This window comes from Bubalus bubalis, chromosome 19 (genome assembly GCF_019923935.1).
Source record: "Bubalus bubalis isolate 160015118507 breed Murrah chromosome 19, NDDB_SH_1, whole genome shotgun sequence".
NCBI classification, from domain to species: Eukaryota; Metazoa; Chordata; class Mammalia; order Artiodactyla; family Bovidae; genus Bubalus; species Bubalus bubalis.
This window is the reverse complement of record NC_059175.1, coordinates 31,588,287-31,615,422: the sequence shown is the minus strand read 5'-3', so window position 1 is coordinate 31,615,422 and position 27,136 is coordinate 31,588,287. Positions and strand designations below refer to the sequence as shown.

The following is a 27,136-nucleotide window of genomic DNA, read 5'->3' as shown; positions in this document are numbered from 1 at the left end:
CAAAAATGTGTTTAGAGAGCCACCTTGTGTTCTAAATTTGAAAATACACAGTTTGAAAACATTCAGTATACTTTCAGTTTCAGGGTTCTGTTTTCAGTTTGCTAATTACTGAGATAACATACTTTGTACGTGCTGGATTCATGCTTCTAAAGGTGCAAGGACAAATGACAGCAGGATCTGTGCCTCCATTTTTAATTGCAGCAGCTAATACAGTAATATACATGAAGTAGGTGATGTCAGTTGTCATTTAACCATCATTCTGTTACTGGGACTCAGCAACAGAACAAAAGGAAGGATGGTGGGAACTTTGAGTTGGCAATAGGGGAGGTAGAGTGGGAAAAGGGAGGAGTAGAACCTTGTACTTGCATAAAGCTTTTAACTTCTACCGAATACTTTCATTTCTATTAATGTAGTTGAAGTACATGGAGACTGAGTTATAGGACCTCTAACTGAAAACGGGAAGTTTTGAACTCTCCCCTCACAGTATTGGTTCTCTCATTTAGTTAATAAATACAAAAACTATTGAACACTTATGAAATAGTCATCACATTAGAAGTAAAGATTATCAAAATAAATATCTTTACCTGAAAGAGTTCACTATCTAGTGGGAGAAACCATCTAACTAAAATGTAATGTGAACAATGGGTAAAAGTAATATATACAAATTGTGGGACACAGAGGAGAGAAACAGTAACAATGTTAAATATCTGTGAATGAACTTAGAAAGTATATTTTTTCATTTGGTTGTCAGAACAACCTAATATAGGAGAAAAGTACATTACCCAGAGTGTCATAGTTACAAAGTAAAGAAGAAAAAAACTCTAATCCAGTTCTGATTCCAAATTTCATGGTTTCATCAGCATGTTATACAATTCCTGAGGAAGTCTTGAATTAAGAGCACAGGATTTGAAATGTGAAAAACCTGTGTTCAAACCTAGACCTTCCATGTACTGTGGAATCTTTGTTAAGTTACCAGATATCTATGGATGACTTCCTCCCTTTGTGAAATCAAGATAATGATGCCAACTTCTCAGCATCAGTTTGAATACTGATTATAATGTTTATAATGTATTTAATGTAATGCCTGACAGGGTAAATATTCAATAATGTACTCTAATGTACCTAGACAACTTTTTACTGTTAGATAAAAGTGTGTCACATTAATGCACAGTGGCTGAATATCTACTGTGGGTCTCTAAAACTGAAAGAAAGAGAATAAGGTTCAGTATTTAATAGCCATTAAGCCAAGCACATAAGAACAAAATTGCCTAATCTTTCTTTTTAAAAATACTGTTACTCTTTGTGAAGTTTTCATCATTATATATTTAGCTACTATAATTGTAAACTTAAACTGGCGCAACCTGGGTTTCTCAAACTTATAGTAAAAATGTGATAGCAATAACTATCACTAAGTCTTTCTCTGGCTCTATTCCTGTCCTCTTTCCAGGGCCTCTCACCTACTCAGATTAGTCTGAAGAAGTGATCCTATGCTGATCTTCTTGTTGGTATATTAAAGTAGTTAGAATCATTGACGTTAGTGCTGGACTGCTTGAGTTCATGTTGTAGCTCTACCATCTACTACTTTTAAGTGTGAGTTTGGACAATTTGCTAAACTTCTATGTGTCAATTTCCTGATATATAAAAATGAGGCAAATACTAGAATCAATGTCATAGAGTTAAAAGGGTTAATTCATCACTATTAATTCATTTAACAGTTGCAAAGCACTTATATCATACCACTGTTTCTCCATTTACTCCTTACCATTATAATGCCTGTCGATCAAATCACTTAACAAATATTTAGGAAATGACTATTATGGACCGCAACTCTTCTAAGTACTAGGGAGAAATGGTAAACAAGACAGAAGATAGTCCCTGCTATCCTGAAGCTTATAGCCAAGGGCTGCTTAAAGTTACAGAAGTCTCCACCACTGTTGCCCCGCTTCAAATGTTTAGCTGTTGCTGGTGATACCAAGAATATACATACTGAAAGCTTTTTTGCACATTTCGGGCTTGATTGCACAGAATTCTCCCATTATGCAAGAAGACATTGGCACCAAAGTTGCTGATGCCTTGTAACCCAACACATTGAGTTTTTACTCTTTGTTGCTACTCCCTTGTCCTAGGACTCAGGCAAGAGGACAGGTTAGAGGACAATGAGGAAGAAAACCCTTATCTTCTCCCAAATGACACTTGCTCACCAGCTCTGACTCTGTATCTTTGAATAGAACTTCATTTTCCTTGACTCTCTTTCCTTGGAATGTTCTCTCTTTCCTTGGAATGTTGTTTTTATGGAAAAGCCACTTGGATACATGCCTCACAGTTCTCCAGACATGTCCAAATGTGCCTTATTTCTAGGGCAGCTGTTGCTAAAGGCACATAGAGGGAATCCCTACTTTACTGGGTTTTTCTTGCCTTAGAAAACTCATAACTAAATCATGGAGTGCATTTGACTTAAAGACTGATTTAAAAAGTGTGTATTACAGATGGCTAACAAGCACATGAAAAGATATTAATGTCACTCACTATTAAGAGAAATACAAATCAAAACTACAATGAGATACCACCTCACACCAGTCAGAATGGCCATCATAAAAAAATCTACCAATAAATGCTGGAGAGGGTGTGGAGAAGAGGGAACACTCCTGCGTTGCTGGTGGGAATGTAAACTGATACAACCTCTATGGAAGATGGTATGGAGATTCCTTAAAGAGCTAAGAATAAAACCACCGTATGACCCAGCAATCCCACTCCTAAGGAAAAAAAAATTGAAAAAGACACATATACCCCAATGTTCATTGCAGCACTATTTACAATAGCTAGAACATGGAAGCAACCTAGATGTCCATCTACAGATGAAAGGATAAAGAAGCTGTGGTACATGTATACAGTGGAATACTACTCAATCATAAAAAGGAACGCATTTGAGTCAGTTCTAATGAGGTGGACGAACCTAGTGCCTATCATACAAAGTAAGTCAGAAAGAGAAATATTGTATATTGACACATATATATATGGAATCTAAAAAGATGGCTTTGATGAATTTATTTTTAGGGCAGCAATGGAGAAACAGAGGTAGAGAACAAACCTATGGACATAGAGGAGGGGAGGAGTGAGAAGGGGAGGTGTATGGAGAGAATATAATGGAAATTTACAACACCATATGTAAAATAGATAGCCAATGGGAATCTGCTGTATGACTCGGGGAACTCAAACAAGGGCTCTGTGACAGGCTGAAGGGTGGTATGGGGAGGGAGATGGGAGGGAGGCTCAGGAGGGAGGGGACGTGTGTGTACCAATGGCTGATCCTTGTTGATGTAAGACAGAAAAACCACAAAATTCTATAAAGCAATTACCCTTCAATGTAAAAAAAAAAAAATGTATTATATAACTTATTTTGAGATGCCTGGTTGCTTTATTAGTCTCAGAATTGTCAATTAAATATTATTTTAAGTATTTTTTGACTTTGAGATAATAATTTCAAAACAAAAGTAAATATTCAAATAGATTAATCTTTTATGTTTTAGAATGTGCTACTCTTCATGATATGATAAAAGGGCTACAGCATACCATTGAATATCAACATAATTTGAAGGGTAAGTTAGAAAAAAAGTAAAATCTAAAAAAAATGGTTGTATTTAAGCATCTTTTAGAAAGTTTTTACATTGCTGACAGTAATCTTCTCTTAATCTGATCTTGTTAAATTTATCAGCTAAGAGCAGGATTCCTTACTACTCAATGATATCTTCCTAAATTATTGTAAAATAAGAAATGTCATGCTGAATAGAACAATTCAGTCATATTCTGACAAAAACATCAGGGTTTTATAGTTGATTATAATAATTCTCTTTATTACTTAAGAAAGGTTAGAAGTATATTTATTCTCAGTAGTATTCTTGGTCTTCAATAACCTTGTGTTCAGTTTTAAAGGATGGGTATTATGAGTAATTACATCATAAGTATTCTGTTCAAACTTCAGAGATAGTTTAGTTTACTATTTAATTTCTGTCATTAAGTAAGGTTTTATTTGTGTAAATTAAGCCAACATCTTCAGCTTGTCTTACTTGGACAGTCATGCTAAGCCAATAGGCCGCCACTGACAAAACAAGACAACCAAGTGTTTTGTCTTGCTTTAATTTAGCTACAGTGCAATGTTAGTGGCATTTTCCTCTACTATAATTAATTAATTAATAAAAGTCACTAAGTCGTGTCCCACTCTTTGTGACCCCATGACCATACATTCCATGGAATTCTCCAGGCCAGAATACTGGAGTGGGTAGCCTTTCCCTTCTCTAAGGGATCTTCCCAACCCAGGGATTGAACCCAGGTCTGCCACATTGCAGATAGATTCTTTACCAGCTGAGCCACAAGGGAAACCCAAGAATACTGGCGTGGGTAGCCTATCCCTTCTTCTAGGATCTTCCTCTACGATGATAGAGTTTAAACTAAATTGCCTCCAAGGTCTCATAAAACTGACACCAAACAATAAGAACTTTTTATCTTAGTCCTCTGCTTTTCTCATAATGAAACTACTTTACATATATAGGGGAGATACAATACTGACCTTATATGGTATTTATTTGATTTGATGTGTTATTCCTCATAGTCTTTTAAGAATTACTATTAGTTTTTACTTTTCCCCCATTGCTTTACCTTAAAATATTTCCTAAAGTGTTAATGAAACAAATATAGGAATTGGATCAGAAGACTTCATGCTTACACTGCCCAACAGCTTCTGCAGTACATAAGGATTCATTTCCATGTTGATACACCACTAAGAGCTGTTCTGGAGATCAAGAAGGGTAGTAGACAGGGAACCATACCATCTCCAATATCTTTTTTTAAATTTTTTCCTGCAGATGTCTGATCACGGTATGTCCCATAGGTTTTTGCTTGGCTTAGTTCTAGCATCCTGCTCATTTTTTCCCAGTATTTGGTCCCTATCCCACACCTGGTTTGGGCTTTCATTTTTCCATATCAGTGCCAAGGGCTCAGAACAACTTTTCCTTTCTCTGACTAAATATGACACCTAGCTGCACTTTTTTTAATGTATCTGTTCATAATCCTTTACAGGATTCAACTCTTTCCAGGAGTTTAACTCTTTCCAGGATTTTGTTCAAATAAAACATCTACCAGAGATTAACATTAAATACTTTGAAGTTCCAGAAAGTTGATTATAATTATAAACATGTTAAACATATTGCTTTAAAAGAGGTTATCAAATATCGACCAATAGTCAAGAATATATTTTCACAGATATGGTAGTACAGATCTTTTAATAATCCATTTCTGAAAAATGGATATTCTATGCTGCCTCTCAGGAAGAAATAGTGATTTACTGATTTCATTTGTCCAGTGCTCCTACAGGTTTTGCCCAACATGATAGATGTGAACTACCTGTCTTTCTTCTCTTTGATCTGTTTGATTCTCAAGATTGTATGGATAATTTGCTTATCAAGGTTACAGTGGTTGTAAATATCTGCCTCCCCAGAAACTATTTCCTTTTCTTAATATAAACCTGACTTTTTTTTCTAAGATTCATTCTTAATCCATGTGATCATATGCCTCGGGAGAAGCTAGTTACACCCCAATTCCAAGGGAGGGCTTCTGAAATATTTTCCTCTCTTCCAAAAAACTGTTCTTCTGGTTGTTGTTAAGTCTGCACATAATGCCTGAAATTGTTGCAGACTCTGCTTTCAACCTGAAAGTGATGACAACATTGAGGAGGGCAGCAAGAAAAGACTAAAAGGACGTGGTGTCTTGACTGCATTATTGAGTTACTGAATCAGTTGCCCTCTAAGCTTAAGAGTTTCTTCAGCCACTATGAGAGAAATGATACCTCCCTTTACTCTCATCCATCAGTCTTTCAGTAGGTGCTTATGGGCTGTGTAAAAGATGATCTATTGAGATGCAGAAAGAAAACAGCACAATTCCTATTAATGCTTATTTTTTATTAAAAGTAGTCAGTCATATATTGGAGAAGGAAATGGCAACTCACTCCAGTACTCTTGCCTGGAAAATCCCATGGACAGAGGAGCCTGGTAGGCTACAGTTCATGGGGTTGTGAAGAGTCAGACACGACTGAGCGACTTCACTTTCACTTTTCACTTTAATGCATTGGAGAAGGAAATGACAACCCACTCCAGTATTCTTGCCTGGAGAATCCCAGGGATGGAGGAGCCTGGTGGGCTGCAGTCTTTGGGGTAGCACAGAGTAGGACACGACTGAAGCAACTTAGCAGCAGCAGCAGCAGTCAGTCATGTATGGATGTGAGAGTTGAACTATAAAGAAAGCTGAGTGCCGAAGAATTGATGCTTTTGAAATCTGGTGTTGGAGATAACTCTTAAGAGTCCCTTGAACTGCAAGGAGATTCAACCAGTCCACCTTAAAGGAGATCAGTCCTGGGTGTTCATTGGAAGGACTGATGCTGAAGCTGAAACTCCAATACTTTGGCCACCTGATGTGAAGAGCTGACTCATTGGAAAAGACTCTGATGCTGGGAAAGATTGAAGGCGGGAGAAGGGGACGACAGAGGATGAGATGGTTGGATGGCATCACCGACTCAATGGACATGAGTTAGAGTAAACTCTGGGAGTTGCTGATGGACAGGGAGGCCAGGCGTGCTGCAGTCCATGGGGTCGCAAAGAGTCGGACATGACTGAGCAACTGAATATATTTTGATGAAAATTTAATAATGGAATGTTATTCTTTATTCTTTCTGCATATCAGCTATACATCATTTCTGATATACAAGATTCTTCTTCTCCCAAGGAGAGAGTTCTAAAACTAAACAGTTGCATCTTTATTTTTTCTCGTCTCAGTGTCCTGATATGTAGTACAGTCTACATGGACCTGCTTAAGAGGGTTTATACATTATATTAGCTACTTACAATCAAAATAATCCTTTCAAACTGGAAAGTAGCTTTAAGAAATAAAATGTTTGACAGTACTAATAATGCAAGCACAAATCAGCAATAAAAAAGCAGCAAAAAAAGTAGCAGAGCTGTCACTTCTACCCTTGTACAAGTTCGGACACCTTCAAAAGTTTAAAAATAATGAAAAACTATCGTAACTGATGAAATGTCAGCCAATGGTGGCCAAGTGTAACTGCCTTTGAAAAAATTAATCTATAGCAGGACTGTTTGCAAATGAGTATTTAGAAATGGTTCCATCATTAAGTGATTGGGGGCCAAAATGTGTCAACTTTAAATTTTCTTACTTGCATATTAAACTTGGCAAAGAAAGCTAAATTCAATTAAAAATTCTTCAAACAGTGATCTAACAATGATTCTCAACCCTTTGTTAAATGTTTGTTTTCAAAAATCTTTTGAGAGGCTTATAACAACATCAAGGAAGATGGATTTGACAGAATTTCAAAAACAAATCACTTTTGCCTAATCAGTGTTTGGGACTGAAAAATGAGTACAGTAGGCCCTTCATATCTGAAGGTCATGCATCCTGGATTCAACCAACCCAGACTGAAAACACTTGAAAAAAAAATTCAGTAAGTTTCAAAAAAGCAAAACTTGAATTTACCAAGGGCTAGTAACTATTAATGGCAGAAAGCAAAGAGGAACTAAAGAGCCCCTTGAGGAAGGTGAAAGAAGAGAATGAAAAAGCTGGCTTAAAACTCAATATTAAAAAAACTAAGATCATGGCACCCAGTTCCACCCCTTCATGGCAAACAGAAAGGGAAAACGTGGAGGCAGTGACAGATTTCCTCTTCTTGGGCTCTAAAATCACGAGGATGGTGACTGCAGCCATGAAATTAGAAGACGACTGCTTCTTGGCAGGAAATCTATGACCAACCTAGAAAGTGTATTAAAAAGCAGAGACATCACTTTGCTGACACAGGTCCATCTAGTCAAAGCTTTGGTTTTTCCAGTAGTCATGTACAGATGTGAGAGCTGGACCATAAAGAAGGCAGAGCACCAAAGAATTAATGCTTTCAAACTGTGGTGCTAGAGAAGACTCTTGAGAGTCCCTTGAACAGCAAAGAGATCAAACCAGTCAATCCTAAAGGAAATCAAGACTAAATATTCAATGGAAGGACTGATGCCTAAGCTCCAGTGATTTGGCCACCTGATGCGAACAGCTTACTTTTTGGAAAAGACCCTGATGTTGGTAAAGATCGAAGGCAGGAAAAGAGGGCAACAGAGGATGAGATGACTGGAGGACATCACTGATTCAATGGACGTGAACTTGGGCAAAGTCCACGAGATGGTGAGGGACAGGAAGGCCTGGCATGCTGCAGTCCATGGGGTCACCAAGAATTGGACATGACTTGGTGACTGGACAACAACAAAAGTAACTATTTACATTGTATTTATAACTATAAACATAGCACTTACATTGTATTAGGTGTTATAAGTAATCTAGAGGTAAAAAAGATATTAAAAAGATATACAGGATATGCATAGGTTATAGGCTAATACTGCACCATTTTATGTAAGGGGCTTGAGTATATCCATGAATTTTGGTACCCACAGCAGTCCTGGAACTACTCTCCAATGGAAACCCAAGGATGACTGTGTTGTGATTTAGTAAGTGCTGCCAGTGATGCATTTGAACCATCAAATCCAAGTATCAAGACAACCTGAATATTAAACAAATTTTCATAATCAAAGAGTTAAATCAACATTGTAAAAGCTAATGATGCATTTCCAGTGGCATCATCTCACTAAAATTTATTAACAATAATAGTGATTCAATAATTTTAAAGTTTTATAACAGTGCTTTAAATAATATTAGAATAAATTAACATTTTTTTCCTCTTTAGTTCACCTTAACTTCTACTTGTATCCATTTTAAGAATTATATACAGTTGTTGTTGCTAAGTCACTTCAGTCGTGTCCGACTCTGTGTGACCCCATAGACTGCAGCCCACCAGGCTCCCCTGTCCCTGGGATTCTCCAGGCAAGAACACTGGAGTAGGCTGCCATTTCCTTCTCCAATGCATGAAAGTGAAAAGTGAAAGTGAAGTCGCTCAGTCATGTCCGACTCTACGCGACCCCATGGACTGCAGCCTCCCAGGCTCCTCCATCCGTGGGATTTTCCAGGCAAGAGTACTGGAGTGGGGTGCCATTGCCTTCTCCGATTATATACAGTAATAAAGTGATATATATACATAATTTATAAATAACTAGACAAGAATTGGGGTGTACATTCTCATTATTTTTATTAACAGAGCACACAATTATGAAAGTTTGGAGACTATTAGTTTAGAACTTCACTTTATCTGTTTGTCACTACTTTTTAGATTTTGTGATTTTGTTATTTATGTTGGCCCACCTATTCCCTCCTAATATTTACCAGTTACATGTGAGACAGTGGATGATCCCTCTTACCATTCCCTGATGGCTCAGTGGTAAAGAATCTGGCTGCCGATGCAGGAAACTCGGGTTTGATCCCTAGGTCAGAAAGATTCCCTGGAGAAGGAAATGGCAACCCACTCCAGTATTCTTGCCTAGAGAATCCTATGGACAGAGGAGCCTGGTGGGCTATAATCCATGGGGTTGCAAAGAGTCAGACATGACTTAGCAACTAAACAATAACAAACCATTTATGACAATAGCATTGGAATTTCATAACTTAAGGGAAAACTTGAATCCCTCATTCTCATCAGTGATTGGATGATTAAGTTAAATATATTTTCTGAGATGTTCTCATTGTCAAGGACCAAAGAACCTCTTCATTTATTACTGCTGATCTGACACAGAGAAGGAAAGTCATGAAACAATATTTATTGACATCTGTTATGCCATCTATCAGGCTGGAGAAAGGCAAGGGCCTATTGTGTAGATTATGCAAGAGTGTTGGCAGCCCTTTATACCATGAGCCTTTGTTTTCTTGCTGCTTCATTACCTTATCCTCTGCTTCCCAATTTGGTCTTTATACTTCAAAGAATGAATTCATTCTATCTTTGAAGTAATATGTGTTTGGAGTTCAGGATATGAACATAAAATAGAGTATGATTCATCACAATATATCATAAACGATAGGAATATCTTTATATTGTTTCTTATATTATTGTAAATACATTATTCTACATTCTACTTTAGGAGAATCTCAGTAATTCACTACATGAGAGATAGTGACACTATACCTGCTAACTTATCATCAGTGGTTATTACTGCCCGGGCAAAGAAAACAAGATTCAGAGCCTTTTTTCCACTAGAGGAGAATTATTGCGATATAACCAGCCCTAGATCAATTGAATTTCAGGAATTTAAACACATGGGCAGTGAAAAGAGAAAAAAATAGAGACGTGAAATCAGCCAAATATACAGAGCACCTCCAAAATCAGTAGAATTCAAATGTATTTGCCAATTTTCTCTAAATAATTTATTACAACTTAATATTGCTTTTTTCCTGTCTGAACTGAGCCTGAATAACTTAAATTTACTTGAGCCCTTATACTCTAAAAGAGTGGATTTTAAGGAAGACATTGTTATGGACAGTGCAGCTTTACTGTACAAAATTGTGCTAAACAAAATGATGTAGTCAAAACTGATCACTGATCAGAACGTTTTGAAAAGAGCAAAAGCATATATTCAGTGTTATTCTATAAAAGAATTGTATAAGAAACTAAGGTAATCCATCATCAACTACTACTTAAGAAAAAAATAATGCTTACATGAAAATTAGTTTGAAAAATGTAGAAATACTTCTTTCAATGTAATTGTGAGAAAGACCTTCTTAAAATAATCAGACTTGTTAGCTTATAGTATATCTTTTGAAGAATGCTATCATATTTATATAAGCATCTTCTAAGTATGGGGAAATGACTTCTTATGAATATATACTGTAGAATCTTCATTATTTAAAAACTGCCACCTTCCAAGAGAGATTTCCTAAAGGAACATTAAAAAAGAAGGTAAAGAACAAAACCTATAAATAATTGTGGCCACCAACATAATTTTCAGGGCACAGTGCAAAGTGAAAACGTGGAGTCCATGTTCAAAAATCAGGGGAAAAAAATAACATTAAAGGTTCTGAAATATAAAGCTTTTTCCCTTCTTTTGTGGTCTCTCTCAATTGTCACAATATTTTATTTGTTGTTTAATATCACTCTCAGTGAAAAATGCTTTTAATTTTAATTATGAGCATGCATTTTACTATTCATCTTTCAATTGTACAAACTAGTTTTAAATTCAAAGAACACAACTCATATGTGGAAGTACAGAAGTACACAATTAATAGTTCATAGTTTATACATGTATATCTATTCCATTCTTACCAGAATAGTGGAAATGCTACACAAAACTACCTCAACCATTTTTCATTCATTCATTTTAATTCTTGAGAAATGCACATTCTACCAACACTCTCTACCTTCTGCTTACTGATGAATAAAAAAAAAAGACTGAAATGAAAAATAACTGTGAATTTCCCTATTTTTCCCTTTTCTTCCATGTCATCATTTTTTGTCTGGCTAATAGAAGTAACAGAAGTAGTAAGAAAGGATATGATAGAGTTGCTTGGTCATTCATGTTTCTTAGAAGAACATTTCCTTCTTTCTGGATTTAAAGCAAAGTCTAGCTCAGGTTAAAGAGCAATTCCTTGTCAAATATCAGGACCAGGTGGACTCTACAGTGATCAAGATGCTATTTGAATTTATCTCTACTCCAGCCAGTGCAGCAAGAGCCTTATACCTTAAGGAAGTAGCCTTAAGGAAGTGGAGATATGTGTATGAAAATCTAATGTAAAATCTGGGAAGATGATGAAAAAGAGCTGTGCCAACAATAATAATATAACATGGATTATAATAATAATATTACATGGATTATACTACAGATGAAAGCCAACAAAAAGCCACCTGAGGTGCACTAAAATATTAAGGAGGTTAGCTATTTCTTCAGTAGATGACTTTAATTCATAGGTAAGTTATGTGCTTCTGTTTAGCATAATTACAGATATGCCAAAGCTAGATACTAACATAACATTTAGATGGGTTGATCAATATTTCTGGCAGAGGGAAGACTTAACATCATTAAAATGTCATTTTCCTGAATTTAATATACACATTTCATGTAGTTTAAATTAAAATATTAAATTTAGGGGTAAAGGAGAAGATTGCATAAGCTAATCTTACAGTTCATTTGACAGAAGAAACAAATAAACAAAAACAAAGTATGAAAAATAAGAAGAACATAAGGGAGAAGGACTTCCACTACCAGAAAACAGCATGCTCTGAAGCCATTGTAATGAAATCAATATGGTATTGGCATAGAAAGTGAAAAATACATCCATGGAAAGAATGATCTAGATTCTAGAAACAGGCCCCAATATTTGCTAACTTAACGATTGATGCAAGGAATATTTCAATTTATTGAAAAAGAATGATATTTTAAAGTATGGTACTGGCACAACTAGCTTACCATCTGGAAAGTTTTCCAACCATATCAAAAATAAATTCCATATGGATTAAAAAAAAACACTTTAGTGCAAAAAAGAACAATAGAAACTTAAAATCCAGGAAAAGCATACAACCTGGAGCTGAGGGATATCATCTTAACCAATCTGAGAACCTCAGTTACTATATAAAGAAAAAAAAAAAAAGACCTAACACACCTTCTTAACAATGCAACAAAAGTACAAACAACAACAATGTAAAAAGAACTCTGCATGTTATGTGTAAAACAAAAGTCAAAAGCAAATAATTTATTTGAAGTAAAAGTGTTTTCAAATACCAATGTAATTTATATCTACAATACAAAGAGCTCTACAGATTAATCAGCAGGAACAAAGAGAATTTTTAAATGAGCACCTTTAATGTCTGGCTCAGGTACAGATCCTTGCTCTGTTTCAAACCCTCACCACACACTAAATCAGGACTGACTTTTTCCTGATCTAAGTATATCTGATTTTCCTTAAAACACCTAGTGGTTAACAAGAGTGAATATAGAAAAATGTGAAGCACCCCTCCTTCTCCATCATACCTTGTCAAGAGAAGAGTTTTGATTTTTTTTAAAAATGTCAAAATTATGATAGGTATGAAATAATGGGGCAAATTGAAGATGCAAAACTGTATTTTACTTAAATTCATTTTTTCCTAAGTTTTACTTAATAGGGCATTATATAACTATGGTTCTCAATAATATTGTTCAAAGATTAAACCTTCCTTTCCTTCTAGTTTAGCTTAGCCTACTATATCAACTCATCTTCTTTTTAAAAGTATTTATTTATTTGGCCACACCAAGTCTTAGTTGCAGTGTATGGGATCTAGTTCACTGACCAGGGATCGACCCCTGACTCCCTGCATTGAGAGGTCAGAGTCTTAGCCACTGGACCACCAGGGAAGTCCCTCATCTTTTTTGTACAGTGGTTTTGTTTCCCTCACCTATCCTAAAATACAAACTATACTAATCCTCAAATACAGATCAATCCAGCCATATACTTGCTTGACTTACAGTGTTATAGGCACTGAAGGCTATTGGTAAACATAAATTGCAAAGTCATTTTGAGTCCCAGTTTCACATATACCCTTAATTTATCCAGGCTTTTACATTTTTCATTCTTTAAGTCCCCAACTTTAAATATTTCTTTCTCATTGAACCTACTTTACTTTCTATTTCATAGAAAAAGCTGTCAGACATAAACTACCTGATTTCCTGTCACCCACTATCCCTTCTTCCCACTGCACTTCCTCCAGTGTATTCATACACAGACATATCCTTTCTTCTTCCTCCTTAGCTTTGAAGAAAAAAAATCCTTCTTCCTATCCAAACTTATTTTTCCACTTAACTCTCATCTCTCAATACCTCTCTTCTGGGATGTTGCATCTTCTACTGTCCCTTCCTTTCTCTCTCATTTCCCTCTTTCTATTGGTCATTCCTCTCAGCTTTTAAACAACTCAGATCTCTCCCATATTTTCAATAAACACAACAAAGTGTCCTTGATTTTGGATTTATTCCCTCCAATTACTCTCACTCTTTGCTTTTGCAATGGAATCTCAAGGGAATAGTCTGCACTCACAATCTCTATTTCCTTACCTTCATCTAGTTTTTGGGCTTCCCTGATAGCTCAGTTGGTAAAGAATCCACCTGCAATGCAGGAGACCCCTGTTCGATTCCTAGGTCTGGAAGATCCACTGGAGAAGGGATAGGCTACCCACTCCAGTATGCTTGGGCTTCCTTTGTGGTTCAGCTGGTAAAGTATCCACCTGCAATGTGGGAGACCTGGGTTCAATCCCTGGGTTGGGAAGATCCCCTGGAGAAGGGAAAGACTACCCACTCCAGTATTCTGGGCTGGATTAGTCATACACGGACTATACAGTCCATGGGGTTGCAAAGAGTCAGACATGACTGAGCTACTTTCACTTCCACTTCACTTTTCATCTAGTCTTCAACTTAGAACAATTGGGCATCTCCCAAAGATTTTGGATTCAGAATTCTCTCATTTCACCTTTTTATTGCATTTACTGCCATGCATTATAACCCCCATAAACTCTCTTCTCTTAGTAACACCCTCTCCTGCATCTCTGGACACTTTTAGTCTCCTTTATAGGTTAGTTTTCCTTTAGCCACCTCTAAATGTTTCTCAGCCTACAAGAAATATTCTCCTGGATATCTCAAGCATTTCAAATTTGGCGTGGTAAAGATAGAGATCCATCGTTCAACTCCTAAAAATCTTCCCCTTTAAATTTTTCCCTAATTGATTAACAGTTTTCATCCACTCAAATCAGAAACCTAGAAGGCAAAGGTTCCCCTTTTGCTTTTGCCACTGCTATCCAATCAGCATTAAGTTTCCTGGTAATTCTATCATCTATATAGTTATCTTTATTTTCCATTGTCTCTTACTGCCAGTGACCTACTTTAGGCTCCCATTATTTCTTACTTGATCTATTACTGATGTATGGACATCCTCTGGGTTCAACCCCTTCCCTATTCATCTTCTGCACTGCCAGATAATCTTTTTGAACATGTAACTAATAATTTCATTTCACTGTTCAGAATTCTTTGGTGAGTCTATAACCTATAAAATAAAATTCAAAGTTTTTCATCTAGAATCTGTCTACTTCCTATAAAGTTACTTCCCCAATCTATTTAACACATTCTCCTTATAATTTACACTCCAACAATACTGTACTTGAATTGTAATTTTCCCAAATGTGCTATATTGATTCAAGCCCAAAGTCTTCTGGATATTTTTCTGTATCTCCCTCCAACTTACTATTTAAGTCTCAGATCAAGTGCTCCCTCTTCTACAAACCCTTTCCTGACTTAGAACTGACCTAAGCTTTTCTTCCATATCACCCCACCATATTTCAGACACACTGCCATTACCAAACAGTTATCACAGCATTATCATAACTGCTTACACATCTATCTGTCTTACCACTAGGCTGTAAGTTCTTTGAAGAGCAATAATTTTTTTGTTTCAGCATTCCCAATGTCATTCACAGAGCCTAATGTGTAGTAGATTTTGTATTCACATGTTTAATACATATATGAACAGAAACTTGATGGGTTAAAAATATTCCCATATTAATTGAAAAGTTCTATATAATACTCTTCAATGACTTTTACACAGGTGAAAATGAACAACTAAAAAGAAATGCTGATCTTATGAAAGAAAAGTTTAAAATGCATGAACAGGTGAGTTTATGTGTCTTTATATTCAATCAAATACCTGTGGAGCATTTTCTTCCCAAATTGGGGGGGGGGGGGAGTCATTTTTAATTAATATAGGCAGCCAAAAAGATACAAGTTTTGAAGACCCTCAGTGTTTTACAAACTAATGCAACAGTATATTGCTTGCATTACTTTCTTTCAAACAAAAAGGGATGCAACAACTTTGCCATTTATTTAAAAAGTTATCTTAGAGTTTTTACTCTTCAGTATACTCTTAAGTAGCACTTTATAAAAACTTTTTTATGATAAAGTAAATGCCTTCAGTATTTATGATTTGAGTGATCTATTGAAATTTTATGGCACCATCCAAATGAAGAGAGCATTTTATGTGGGTCACCAATTTTCTCCCAAGAGCCAGCATACACTCTGCTACTTTTTCTTATCTCCTATAAAAACAGCATCATGATGATAATAATTATAGAACATAAAACCTAGTGTCTAGAACATAAAATATCCTCAATGAATATAAGTTCCCACCCCTCTGCCCTTTGGGAGGTTTATTAAGCTAGTTTTTTCTCATCTCCCAAGAGCCAATATGTCAAACTCTAAGATTTCCAAAACTCAGCTTAGATCTGTATCCACCTTAGGACTTCAACTTGAAGGATCATCTCTGTTTCAATCTGGTTCTTCACTTAAAGAGCCTTTGAAGAAACACAAGCTAATTCTGTAAACATGCTGGGGCTTCTAGATAATACTCAGGAGTAATGAATGGTATCTCATGTATTTTTGGAAAATTTAGCTTCTCATCACCAATTTTGAAATAATTTAAATATCCCTGGGTTATATCCCATTCTTTATATTTCCTTTATATCTTTCCTTTATTTTTCCATCCCTTTCATATCTTTCCTCTACATTTCAACAATAAATGTAGTCAGGGTGTAATTGGAACAGAAAGGGAGAAAACTTTTGCCTCCTCTTCTAAAATGTCAGATTGTAGAATACTTCTTTGTCTAAAATAATAGGAATTTTCAGAGGGGTGGGAATGACAGAATAAACACCATAACCCAAGATTCTGAGCTTATTAACTGCTGTCCAAAGCAAACTAAAGATTACCTCAATCTAATGAACATTCTCTAGTACAACACCTCCAGGCACATCCAAGACATATGGAGAACCACTCCCTAGAAATAAACTTTGGAGTTACTTAACAGCCATATTTATGAGACTGGAAGATTTGTAACTTGTATATGAAGAATGCTTAAGTTTTATAAGAAGATATAACCAGAAGCTGTCCCTTGGAATTTAAAGTTCTCAAGAAAACAAATGAAAAGAAGGCAATCAACAAGAACCTGTTGGAATTTTGTCCCCTTAAAAAGAAGAAAGGATTGGACTCTTTGGGGCTGTTACAGATTATACTAAAGGAGAAGAACCCAGTGAGATACAGCCTGGTACCAGCCCAGACGTTTAAGATAGGCTGCATGCCTCGAGACTACAGTGAAAATCCTCAATCTTACCAAACTGATGGCAACATGTCAGGTGGAAAAATCAATGGAGAATGAAAAGACATGTAGATTTGTCTCCTAGAGTTTCCCAGAGCAGCAACTGCTTAGTGCACCCATTTGAGTCAGAAGTCATTTATGAAAGCCATTGTGTAGTTGTCCATCTAGAAATCTAGATACAAGCATAGGAAAAATATCAGTCTATGAGATTGACCCCTTCAGTCACCTACCTAACTTTAATCAAAGGCAATGGTTGCATAGGTTCAGCCATTCCTGTAAGTTTTCTGGCAAACTTCCTGACTGTATCCTCTTGAATTTAAGGAAATTTTTAATTATATATATATATATATTAATCTTTATTTTTAATTATAGCTGCTTAAACCAGTGGATCTTGACTTTTTTTATCTCCTCAAATACCTGAATATACTGAATATCTATTAAAACCCATGAACCCTGATTAAAAAAACGTGCTCAAAAGGGCACATGCATGCATACACACATGATTTTGCATACAATTTCAGGAAGTTAACAGACCTTCGAAAACCCTTTATCTGGGTCTAGGGTAAGAACCTCTAACAAATAATTCTTATTAGCATTCTCATTCATTGAATATATATCAAGGGATATACACCAGGAGATAGGAATACAACAGTGAGTAAAAACAAAGTCCCTGCTTTTACAGTGTTTAACACACATGCGTGCCCAGCCATGTCCAACTCTTTGCGACCCCATGGACTCTATCTAGTCCACCAGGCTCCTCTGTCCGTGGGATTTTGGCAAGAACCGTGAGTGGGTTGCCGTTTCCTACTCCAGGGGATCTTCCTGACCCAGGGATCAAACTCTCATTACTTGCATCTCCTGCATTGACAGGTAGATTCTTTACCACTGGTGCCACCTGGGAAGCCTTACCATGTTTATTAGAAGATTTTTCTGGGCCTCCTGCCTTCATCATTGTCTCTTTCTTACTATCCCACTTTGCTTTTATTCTTCCTTCTTTCCTTTACTCCTCTCCATTTAGAAATATACCTCTGGAAAAATTGATAATTTAATCTCTCTGGTGGATTTCTCTTTCCACACTTCTCTCAATGCCACTGTCCAGGGACTCCCCTGGTGGTACAGTACATAAGAGTCCACCTGACAGTACAGGGGACGTGAGTTTGATCCTTGATCTGGGCGGATTCCACATGCCACAGAGCAGCTGAGCCCATGCACCACAACTACTGAAGCCCATGTGCCTAGAGCCTGTGCTCTGCAACAAGAGAAACCACCACAGTGAGAAGCCCAGGCACCCCACCTAGAGAGTAGCCCCTGCTCTCTGCAACTAGAGAAAACCCTTGTACAGCAATGAAGACCCAGCACAACCGAAAAAATAAATAATTTTTTTAAATGCCACTCTCCTTATGAGCATAATAAATCACTTCTCTGCTTCAACAACCTATGAAACTAACCTCAGGAGGCTGTTGACCACTTCTCAGATCCCAAATTCATCCTTCTTTAGCCTCCTCATAAAGCTGACCCTTACCATAGATAATGCTTAACCTCCTCCTGGAAATTAGGGATGTTTATATAATTGTCAGAAATGGAAAATTCAGCCTACATTCAAAGAGATTCACCCTTTGTTAGGGTAAGCTTGCTGCTGCTGTTAAGTCGCTTCAGTAGCATCCGACTCTGTGCGACCCCATAGATGGCAGCCCACCAGGCTCCCCCATCCCTGGGATTCTCCAGGCAAGAACACTGGAGTGGGTTGCCATTTCCTTCTCCAGTGTGTGCAAGTGAAGTTGCTCGCTGACTATCAAATGATACATAAAGTTGGCTCTACAATATACTTTGGCTTTTTTGAAATATTTTAATGTTCATGCCATTTCTGCACACACTTAAAATATTTTGAGCATCTATGGTAAGTTATGGATATGGTGATGAGAATTCAGGAGGCAAAGATAAAAAATCATTGTGTCTAGATGATCTGTCTACTTGAACAAGATATTGGTCCTTCTCAAAGTTTAGCATTCAAACAATGAACAATATCTTTCCTCTCTAGATATAATTATATATCAAAAATTAATATAAACTTTGAAAATTTCATCTAATCAAAAGATGTGAACACATAACTTAAATTGAATAATGAATGTATGTTTTAATCCATAGGAACATAGGAATAATATTGCCAAACTTATGAGTGAAATGAAAATCAAAGAGGAGGGACATAAGATTGAAATAACAAAACTTTATCAAGATATGCAGAAAAAACGTAAGTTTTTATTTTTAATTTACTGAATTCTAAGATACCATATATGCCAGCAAATTTGTAAAACTCAGCAGTGGCCACAGGACTGGAAAAGGTCAGTTTTCATTCCAATCCCAAAGAAAGGCAATGACAAAGAATGCTCAAACTACTGCACAATCGCACTCATCTCACACTCCAGTAAAGTAATGCTCAAAATTCTCCAAGCCAGGCTTCAGCAATACGTGAACCATGAACTTCCAGATGTTCAAGCTGGTTTTAGAAAAGGCAGAGGAACCAGAGATCAAAGTGCCAACATCCGCTGGATCATGGAAAAAGCAAGAGTTCCAGAAAAACATCTATTTCTGCTTTATTGATTATGCCAAAGCCTTTGACTGTGTGGGTCACTGTGGAAAATTCTGAAAGAGATGGGAATACCAGACCACCTGACCTGCCTCTTGAGAAATCTGTATGCAGGTCATGAAGCAACAGTTAGAACTGGACATGGAACAACAGACTGGTTCCAAATAGGAAAAGGAGTATGTCAAGGCTGTATATTGTCACCCTGTTTATTTAACTTATATGCAGAGTACAACATGAGAAATGCTGGGCTGGAAGAAGCACAAGCTGGAATCAAGATTGCCGGAAGAAATATCAATCACCTCAGATATGCAGATGACACCACCCTTATGGCAGAAAGTGAAGAGGAACTAAAAAGCCTCTTGATGAAAGTGAAAGAGGAGAGTGAAAAAGTTGGCTTAAAGCTCAACATTCAGAAAACGAAGATCATGGCATCCGGTCCCATCACTTCATGGGAAATAGATGGGGAAACAGTGGAAACAGTGTCAGACTTTATTTTTCTGGGCTCCAAAATCACTGCAGATGGTGACTGCAGCCATCAAATTAAAAGACGCTTACTCCTTGGAAGGAAAGTTATGACCAACCTAGATAGCATATTGAAAAGCAGAGACATTACTTTGCCAACAAAGGTCCATCTAGTCAAGGCTATGGTTTTTCGAGTGGTCATGTATGGATGTGAGAGTTGAACTGTGAAGAAAGCTGAGCACCAGAGAATTGATGCTTTTGAACTGTGGTGTTGGAGAGTACTCTTGAGAGTCCCTTGGACTGCAAGGACATCCATCCAGTCCATCCTAAAGAAGATCAGTCCTGGGTGTTCATTGGAAGGACTGATGCTGAAGCTGAAACTCCAATACTTTGGCCACCTGATGCAAAGAGTTGACTCATTGGAAAAGACCCTGATGCTGGGAGGGATTGGGGGCAGGAGGAGAAGGGGATGACAGAGGATGAGATGGCTGGATGGCATCACCGACTCAATGGACCTGAGTTTGAGTGAACTCCGGGAGTTGGTGATGGACAGGGAGGCCTGGCGTGCTGCAATTCATGGCATCGCAAAAAGTCGGACATGACTGAGCGACGGAACTGCAGCTACCATAAAAAAACTTACATGCGTATATAATTTTTTTCAGTAATTACCAGTATTCTTGAATAAACACTGCCTTTACACATCTCAATTTAGGTTTGTTGCTTTCTATATATTTATGTGATATAAATTACATTTATAAATTGGACTCATGGAGTTTGAATTTAACATTAATGTGAGATAGTTAATATTGTAAAATTAATATAAAATGTAAGTTAGCTTTGATATTTATATACTCATCATAAGAATTTATATACTCATCACTAAGAATGTAATTTCTCTAAGAAATTATATTCAGTATTCAATAAGAATGAAATATTCTTCCTTTAGCAAAGTAGGTCTCATGAACTAATGTTGAGAGTTAACTGGTTTCATAAAGGTATTAAAAAGTTTCTTAACAAGCCTAGATGCACACCATATGCAAAAATTAACTTGAATAATAGGTCTGAATGTAAACCTATATCTATAAAACAGCCAGAAGAAAGCATAGCAGATAATCTTTGTGACCCTGAGTTAGCCACAATTTCTTACAAAGAAACAAAAAGCACAAACAATAAAGGAAAAAATTCTAAATCGAACATCAAAAACTATTAACTTCTGTCCTTCAACACAAAAGAAAATGAAAAGACAGGCTACAGACCAGTAGATAATACTTACAAATGCATAACTGATAAAGAACTTATGTTCAAAAATCTATAAGGAACTCTTAATTCAATAATAAGTCAAACAACCCAATAAGGAACAAAATATTTGGACACAAATAATATATACAGATGAAAATAAACACATGAAAACATGTTCAACATAAATTGGTCTGTAGAAAAATGCAAATTAAAACCACAGTGAGATACCACATTGCACCTTCTGTTGTTGTTCAGTCACTCAGTCATGTCCAACTCTTTGCAACCCCATGCACTCAAAACCTTAATGCCAAGTGTTGGTGAGGGTATGGAGCATTGGAATTCTCATACATTACCAGTGGGACTGTAAAATTACACAACCACTTTAGAAAAGAGTTTTGTTGTTTCTTTGGGTTCTCTGAGAAGCAGATGCCTAGATAGAATTAGACATTCAACAGATTTGTAAAGGAAAACATTTGTGAGAATAGATAGGGAGGGAACTGGGGGAGAAGGAGATGGGTTAGCTGTTACAGGTTGAACCGATTGGAAAAAGAGAAGGAAGAAAGGTGTGCTGGACAGGAGAAGTCAGTCTGTGACACATTTATAAGAAAAAAGTCAGCAAAGTTGGGCCAAAGTTGCCCATCAACCAAGTTCTGCAACTCTCAGGAACAACTCTGCCTTAGTATCCATGCCAAGTTCAGTCAGTGGCTAGGAGCAGCTCTTGGGAATCGTGACCTCAGCATAAATGTGGTCATGAAAACCAATGAGTCAGTTACATTCCCTGAAGTTGGAGATCTGAAAGATGCATTTTCATGGGCACAACAGTTTCCTCCTTATGCTACACGTACCTCCTTCTCCATAGGAGTTCAGGCAGCAGGTTCTCCATACTTCTGTGGACGTTTCTTCCTCAGGAGAAACCTAGAAGAGGGGTTGTTGAAGTGTTCTTCCTCCTAGGGACCTAATTGTGTATTTTCAGCCAGCAGGTTCTAGATCAAAACCTTGGTTCTGGTTAGGGAACCGAGCAAAAAATAATTTTTAATGGGGCCATGTGCCCTCAGCCTCCTGTTCCTCCATTCTTATTTCTTTTGTACTTGTTAAGCAGCATTTACTGCTCATCTGTTAACTAACTCTTCTGCTGCTGCTGCTGCTAAGTCGCTTCAGTCGTGTCCAATTGTGCGACCTCATAGACGGTAGCCCACCAGGCTCCTCTGTCCCTGGGATTCTCCAGGCAAGAACACTGGAGTAGGTTGCCATTTCCTTCTCCAACGCATGAAAGTGAAAAGTGAAAGTGAAGTCGCTCAGTTGTGTCTGACTCTTAGCGACCCCATGGACTGCAGCCCACCAGGCTTCTCCATACATGGGATTTTCCAGGCAAGAGTACTGGAGTGGGGTGCCATTGCCTTCTCCGTAACTAACTATACGATTCTCAAAAACACCCCTTTGGCTGCTTTCTGACCTTTCTGGTCATTATGATAATTGTGGCCTCCTGGCTTCTGGTAGTTAAACACCATCATCTGGCTTCTATAACTTGGTGGGGGAAGGGGGACACCATTCATGAATATTAATGAGCCCAAATTTATAACCTCTTACTGTCAGACCTAGCTTGCAGATACAAGTGAAAGTTGAACTTCTTGGTGATGCTGGTTTGTCTCTCACCAGCACATTCCCTGTGGCTTGATTAATAGTGTGTCTTCTGTGTTCTCCTAAGGAACATAATCCTTTGGTGCATTTTCTTGCCTCACAAGATACATCTACTCAAGAATGCCAACTTTTGAGAGCCTCCTTATACCTTTCTTGCTAGCTGCCAGGGCATCTCAGGTGTTGCCACTTCACTCTGTTTTGGCCAGTGCTTTCTCTAGAGGTCTAAGGCTACTCCAACAGAATTTGCCCCGTATCCTGGGTCCTTGCTAGGGTATTATGTCCCCTGACCCTAAAGAATATCTTCAAGTCCGTGAATTCTTGCTTACCTAGTCTTAATTTCTGTCATCTTCTATCCAGTACCCTCAAAGTGCCTTGTCAAGGGTATTCACATGGCTCTTCCCAATACAGCCTAGCTAGTTCTTGCAGCTCTTTGGGGTGTATTCACTTTCCCCGCTTACCAGCCCCAGTACTCCCCCAGCCAGGTGATACTGAGCTTTAACCCTAGTTATTGGCCTAGCCACCAAAAGAGGAGGCGGGAGCAGCTTTGGAGAGGAGCCTCTGCAGCATCTTTCATCAGTTAAGCTAAGGGTTAGCTCTTACTAGGAAAAGGTAGGTCACTTCTGCCAATTCTGAGCATTTAGGGGAGCTGTCAAAGCAGTTTCCTCATTGGCATTGATCCAGATATCCCTGTCGTATTTTTTAGGATATTAGGTGTTTCCAACCAGGATCCTAATTTAGCATGGCACACCTGTTTCGGCTGAGCATTTAAACCTCTCTGAAGTTCTTCAACTTAAATGATTAGATTCTGTTGCTCAGCTGTGCCTGCGCTTCCACTAGGGTTCGTAAGAGCCTGTCTGTGGGCTTCCAAAGAGACCGTCTGACTCTCACACCTGTTCTTTAAATCTTTACCTTCTAAGAGCTCTGTTTCTTATTATCCCAATGCAGGTAGATGTAAGAGACACGGGCTCGATTCCTGGGTTGGGAAGATTCCCCCAGAGGAAGGCACGGCAACTCACCTCCAGTATTCTTGCCTGGAGAATCCCAGATTCAGAGGACCCTGGTGGTCCATGGGGTCACAAAGAGTCAGATACGACTGAACCAGCTGAGCATGCACACACAGGAGGTCAATTTAATTTAGCGATAAATAACTCTCCTGTCTTTATGGGCCTTGTTTCTCTCATCTTTCAAATGCCTGAACTATTATACCTACAAGGCATTCACCTCCACCAGGACATTTTCCCAGATAACTGCTGATAAAACCTTCAGTGGGCCTCCCTGGTGACTCAGTGGTAAAGAATCCGCCTACCAATGCAGGAGAGGCGGGTTCAATCCCTAGGCTGGGAGGATCCTCTGGAGAAGGAAATGGCTACCTACTCAAGTATTCTTGCCTGGGAAATCCCATGGACAGAGGAGCCTGGCAGGCTACACTCCATGGGGTCATAAAAGATTTGGACATGACTTAGCGACTAAACAACAACAACAAAATCTTGAGTAATCAGACCCCTGTGTTGTACTAGGAACTCGCAGTCCTCCACATACCACTGATGATGGCGTCCTCTTCCTCACAAAGTGGTCAGTGCCCATCCTAACTGTTTCTTGTGCTGATTCAGATCCTCCAAGGAACCACCGAGATGGGAATAGAAATTCAAAGAAATTTATTGGACAAAAATGCCTATGAAGGGAAATAGGGAGGGAGCCAGAACAAGCTGGTATAGCTCTAGTCATCCTGTGATGTGAAGCCCTCTATACATAGGAACCCAGGCTTTGTGTCTCTCTTTAACCAATAAATCTCCTATTCTCCAGGCATTCAGAGAACATTATTCTCTAGATATTTAAGAGTACAAATTAGTTTACTCATTCAAAAGCATTCAATGGGCAGCCCTTTTGTTTCAGTCATTTTTAAGTGACTTGTTAAAAATATATAAAAGCTACCCTGCACATAAACAGTTTCTAAAATACGTTTTTATTAATAAATAGTATTTTCTTGTCATTTTTTTTAAATACAAAAAAGTAATCTTTTAAGATTTTTGAAATGTTAAGGTGAATTTTTTTTATTCAGTCATATCAAGTGAAGAAAAGAATAAAGAACTGATAGAAAAAAAGGAGTTGGAAATTTCCGAGTTAAATGCAAAGTTAAGAACTCAAGAAAGGGAAAAACAAAATGAAATGATCAAACTACAGCTAGAGGTAAGTGTTTAAGGCTCTGCTGAATTTGAGGATGCATCCCTCAGTCTAGGCCATTCTTTGTCATCACAGTGAGATAAATTTAGTTTCACACATGCTTATTCTTCATCCATAGCATGCAGTGCTCAAACCCTGCACAATTGTTACACTGCCTTTCAGCACTTGGCCTCAAGGTGGGACTCTTCAGTCGTTCAAAAGGTACTGATTTCCACAGAGGGTACTATCTCCTCTGGCTGCAGAGACAGCTCAAAGATTACCTACATTTGACAGCTGAGTCTATGCAGCCCTTTTAAGTCTACCGTTCTAGCTGTAGGGAGAGTGTTTTTAATCCTTAATGTTACTCTCTCCTCAGCAGTAATTGTGAAACCCTGATGAACCAACTGGAAGTTTTTCATTTACAATAAATAACTTTTTTTTTCCTAATAAATGTGTAGAAAGATAGATGGTGAAAAATCTGCCTGCAATGCAGGAAACCTGGGTTCGATCCCTCAGTTAGGAAGATCCCCTGGAGAAGGGAACAACTACCCACTCCAGTATTCTGACCTGGACAATCCCATGGACTATATAGTCTGCTGCTGCTGCTGCTAAGTCGCTTCAGTCGTGTCCAACTCTGTGAGACCCCATAGACGGCAGCCCACCAGGCTCCCCCGTCCCTGGGATTCTCCAGGCAAGAACACTGGAGTGGGTTGCCATTTCCTTCTCCAATGCATGAAAGTGAAAAGTGAAAGTGAAGTTGCTCAGTCGTGTCCGACTCTTCGCAACCCCATGGACTGCAGCCTACCAGGCTCCTCCATCCATGGGATTTTCTAGGCAAAAGTACTGGAGTGGGGTGCCATTGCCTTCTATAGGGTCACAAAGAGCCGGACACGACTGAGCGACTTTTACTTGCTATTCATCTTCATTGTAACTATCCATTCTCTCCCCAAAGCAGAACAGGATCTCACTGAGTTTATTCTTAGTTCGCACTGAGGCTACAATAAACTCAACCTGAAGGAAAAATAATGGAAGATTTTGCAAAAAAAAAAAAAACATGACCTGTAAGAATGGCCCATGAGAATTTTTTTAACCTGATACAGCTTAATGTCAAACCAGCAAGCATTCAAACTAAATCAGTAAAATCATATCCAAATTCTACTCTTTAGCCTCACAGTTTCTATAGAAGGGTATTTAAATGTTTTCCCATGACTGTTGATTACGCTACATTTTCTTTACAAAATACACTCATAGTAATATGAAAGTATTTTTATCTACCTTTAAGTTCATGAGATTCTCAACCCTAGTTAACTAGATTCTTAACCCTACATGATGGAATCAATGGATGTCTTGAGGAAAAATGCTCCTGACCCCACCCCAGAATCTCTAAGATAGTATCCAGGTATTCGGTTCTTTAAAAAACCTGCCCAGATAATTTTAAAGTGCAGCTGGTGTCAATCTTGTTTGGGTAATCCTTGTTCTGAAGACTTTTCTATCTTCTGTTATACAGTGAATACACTTGAACTACAGATTATACATCTAAGAATATAGTGGATTATATTTATAGAAACAATTGTTTCATTTAACTAGAATGTTCTCAACTTTGTTTTTAAACTTGATTCAGTTTGATGCCAAGCTAGCAAGAGTTCAAACTAAAACAAAATCATATCCAGATTCTACTGTTTCACCACACAGTATCTACAAAAGGGTACGTGAGTTTTTCTTCCATGACTGTTCAAAAAAATTCTTAATGTGTTTCCATAAAAGTTATATTTGAAACAATATACTTAGCAGTTTTCCTGAAAATATATTTATTGCACTATGAAACATTAAATTTTTAATAGTCTTTGTAAGTCACTTTAAATTTAAACTAGTAAATCTTAGTAGTAAATTAAAACATTAGACAAGTCCTTTGACTCTTTGGACTATCTCAGGAATTCCACAGTGTACTTTGAACTAAAGCTGACTTACTATTCTGAAGT

The 27,136-nt window shown here is 37.7% G+C and overlaps 1 protein-coding gene and 1 long non-coding RNA gene across 7 annotated transcripts in view; one reads left to right on the top strand and one right to left on the bottom strand.

The window, feature by feature from the left end:
• LOC112580628 overlaps nucleotides 1-25,700 on the bottom strand; it is a 162,359-nt gene extending 136,659 nt beyond the window's left edge. Inside the window, exons 1-2 of one of the 4 annotated variants that reach the window (XR_006640313.1) lie at nucleotides 22,955-25,700; nucleotides 22,205-22,361 (exon numbers count right to left, since the gene is read on the bottom strand). This is a non-coding gene — a long non-coding RNA (uncharacterized LOC112580628). The remainder of the gene's footprint in view (nucleotides 1-22,204; nucleotides 22,362-22,954) is intronic. The other 3 variants (XR_006640315.1, XR_006640316.1, XR_006640314.1) reach the window with 3 other exon arrangements.
• CCDC152 (coiled-coil domain containing 152) overlaps nucleotides 1-27,136 on the top strand; it is a 40,273-nt gene that overhangs the window by 12,413 nt on the left and 724 nt on the right. For 2 of the 3 annotated variants that reach the window (XM_006067069.4, XM_006067070.4), the window contains exons 4-8: nucleotides 3,528-3,596; nucleotides 15,535-15,599; nucleotides 19,220-19,322; nucleotides 25,057-25,184; nucleotides 26,779-26,862. In XM_006067069.4, coding sequence (XP_006067131.1) covers nucleotides 3,528-3,596; nucleotides 15,535-15,599; nucleotides 19,220-19,322; nucleotides 25,057-25,184; nucleotides 26,779-26,862 — 449 coding nt within the window. The remainder of the gene's footprint in view (nucleotides 1-3,527; nucleotides 3,597-15,534; nucleotides 15,600-19,219; nucleotides 19,323-25,056; nucleotides 25,185-26,778; nucleotides 26,863-27,136) is intronic. The other variant, XM_006067071.4, reaches the window with a different exon arrangement.